Source organism: Gossypium arboreum, chromosome 3 (assembly GCF_025698485.1).
Source record: "Gossypium arboreum isolate Shixiya-1 chromosome 3, ASM2569848v2, whole genome shotgun sequence".
NCBI lineage: Eukaryota > Viridiplantae > Streptophyta > Magnoliopsida > Malvales > Malvaceae > Gossypium > Gossypium arboreum.
In genome coordinates this window covers 3,136,134-3,138,593 of record NC_069072.1, presented here as the reverse complement: position 1 = coordinate 3,138,593, position 2,460 = coordinate 3,136,134, and the positions used below count along the sequence as shown (strand labels likewise).

Below are 2,460 nucleotides of genomic sequence, written 5' to 3'. Positions count from 1 at the left end.
TAAACAGAATACCGCAGCAACACTAATGCGAGTTTGAAAATTTACTAAAAATCATAGAAATTGAATTTGGTGGTGAAATACATATAAAATTGAAGCTTATTATGTCTAGTTTCACATGAAATAAATGAAACAAGTAAAGGAAGTATATGTTAGAAGATATTTTAATTTTAGTGAAACAGAGTCATAGCAGTTTCTGAATCCCCTGTTCCTACTTTAGAAATTCACCATAAATTGTAAAGATATAATTAGGTGGTGTATTTTATATCCTCAGAATCCTTATTGAGTCTAGTTTTAGTATAAACAAACCTCATAGTCATATGAATTTTGTACAGAGAGAAATGTGGTTCGTAGTAAACAGAGGTCAGACCAGTCGGGTCCTGAAACAGGGGTAACTTTAACTAATAAACTGTACTAATTGGCCCAACCAAAAATTCTAGAAAAAAATTAGTAGATAATTTTATGAGTCTATATTCAGGAAAAATTTACGGATCTTAATTTCGAGTTTCGTAACTCGAGATATGATTTTTCTTGTGACTGTGACGCAAGTAGCTTAAAAGCTGTGAATGTAGAAACAAATAATTCAAAGTTCTAAAAATGTTAAACTAAGCTTAGTAACACCTCATACTCGACTCCGGCGACGGTCTCGGGTGTGGGGGCGTTACATTATCAAGAAGTTTAAAACAACTATTATAAAAGAACATAGCTAGAGCCACTCAAGTATTTAACTTTTGACTATGGTTAGCTTTATCAATTGTTTTAAACCCAATAAAGATATCAATTTTAAAACTATATATTGCCATGAATGAAAGGTTGAAGGTTAATTTAGTCTAAATAAAGAGTTAGGGGCCAAATTGGAAAAAAAATTGTCAAGGGCTAAATTTATTATTATGCCTTATATAAATAAACATTTAACGGCATAATTTTAACAAATAGATTGTTTTGCTTTTTCATTTAACGTACAAGGAGTATTTTACTCTTTTTTTCAGTAGAGCGACTATAATGCAATCTAAATTATAGTACAAGGACTATCATAATACTTTTACCAATTAACATGATATGTTTAATCTAATATCATATTGCAGCATATCCACGATGCGAATGAAAAAAAATGTAAAACTATATCTAAGAAACTAATGAAATTTTGGTTAATATGACAAAATTGATGCTTTGAGGATATTAACGTCTTCTGTTTAAGTCCAATAATATGTGTCACTATGCTTTTATTTGTAGAAATTTAATCATTTTATTTTTGAATTTTAAAATTTAAATTTAACTGTTAATTTTTTATTTAATTTGTTCGCGTGATATATTGAAATTAAAAAAAAACTCATTTGGTAGTCATATAGTTAAAAAAATGACAGAATTAATTGGATTTAAATTTTGAAATATAAAAGTAAAATAATTAAATTCTTAAAGAAATGGTATAAGGACTACATTTCAAATTGTCGAAGAGTACATGGACTTGTGGCATATTTTAACCAAAAATAAATTCAAATCGAATAGATTTCAACCTCACTGTTTCTCCTCTGTTTGAACTTTGAATCATTTTGCAGATTTTTTTTTTTCACATATGTAAACACCAATCAAAATAACAAATGTAAATACTAAAAAGGGTCAAGAGTATATTAAAATTAGAAGGACAATGAGTAAAATATTAGATAATTTTCCATTTAATTATTAATTTATTCATACTAGTCCTTGAGTGGGAAATGCTCTAATGAAAGCAACATTTTAACACTTAGGGGGATATGCATGTGCAACTCCACAAGAGCTAGCCACCTTTGGAATATTGGGATTGTCGATGAATGGCTTAGCACTTGGGTCCTTAAGGTAGCCACAAAAGCATGGTAGCTGTTCCTTCACCTTTCCGCAACAAGCGGCGGATGGAGGCTTTGGCGGTGTTGAGATTGCCGGCAAGCATGGGATGAGCTCGATGGGGCTGCATGTCACTGCTTCCACCGAGCGTGTTTCACCTGAAAACACCACCGCCGCCGCTAGTGCCACCGCACACAAGATCATAACAAAGGAAACCCTCTTCATATTCTTTTCTTCTTCCTACAAACACAAAAAAAGTTAATACATGTGATTATAAATAATTTGGTGCCTTTTTTCTGCATGAACTTGGACATAATTTATAGTAGTTGGGTTGATAACTGCTTAGATATTTACACCATGATTTAAGGTTGTCAAATTATCATGACTTTTTTTAATTTGGTAATTATGTTTATTTTTATTTTTTTTTTGTATTTAAATTTAACAATTAGATTCATTTTGATCCTTCAAGTGAAAAATATAAAAAGTTGGATGACGTAGAATTTTGAGATTGTGTCATATCTTCACTTGAAAATTAATATATATATATATATAAATTTGCCATTATTGACGTGGTACAATATAAAAGTGTCACATACATTGTTCTAATAATCTGACCAATAATTAAACTTTTCGGACCATTAGTTC

The 2,460-nt window shown here is 30.2% G+C and overlaps 1 protein-coding gene across 1 annotated transcript; it reads right to left on the bottom strand.

Moving 5' to 3' along the window:
• Nucleotides 1–1,643: 1,643 nt before the first annotated feature.
• On the bottom strand, nucleotides 1,644–2,136 carry LOC108486731 (non-specific lipid-transfer protein 2-like). The gene has a single exon (XM_017790931.2). The coding sequence runs from the start codon at nucleotides 2,038–2,040 to the stop codon at nucleotides 1,732–1,734; it is 309 nt and encodes a 102-aa protein (XP_017646420.1). The 5' UTR covers nucleotides 2,041–2,136; the 3' UTR covers nucleotides 1,644–1,731.
• Between the last annotated feature and the right edge of the window lie 324 nt (nucleotides 2,137–2,460).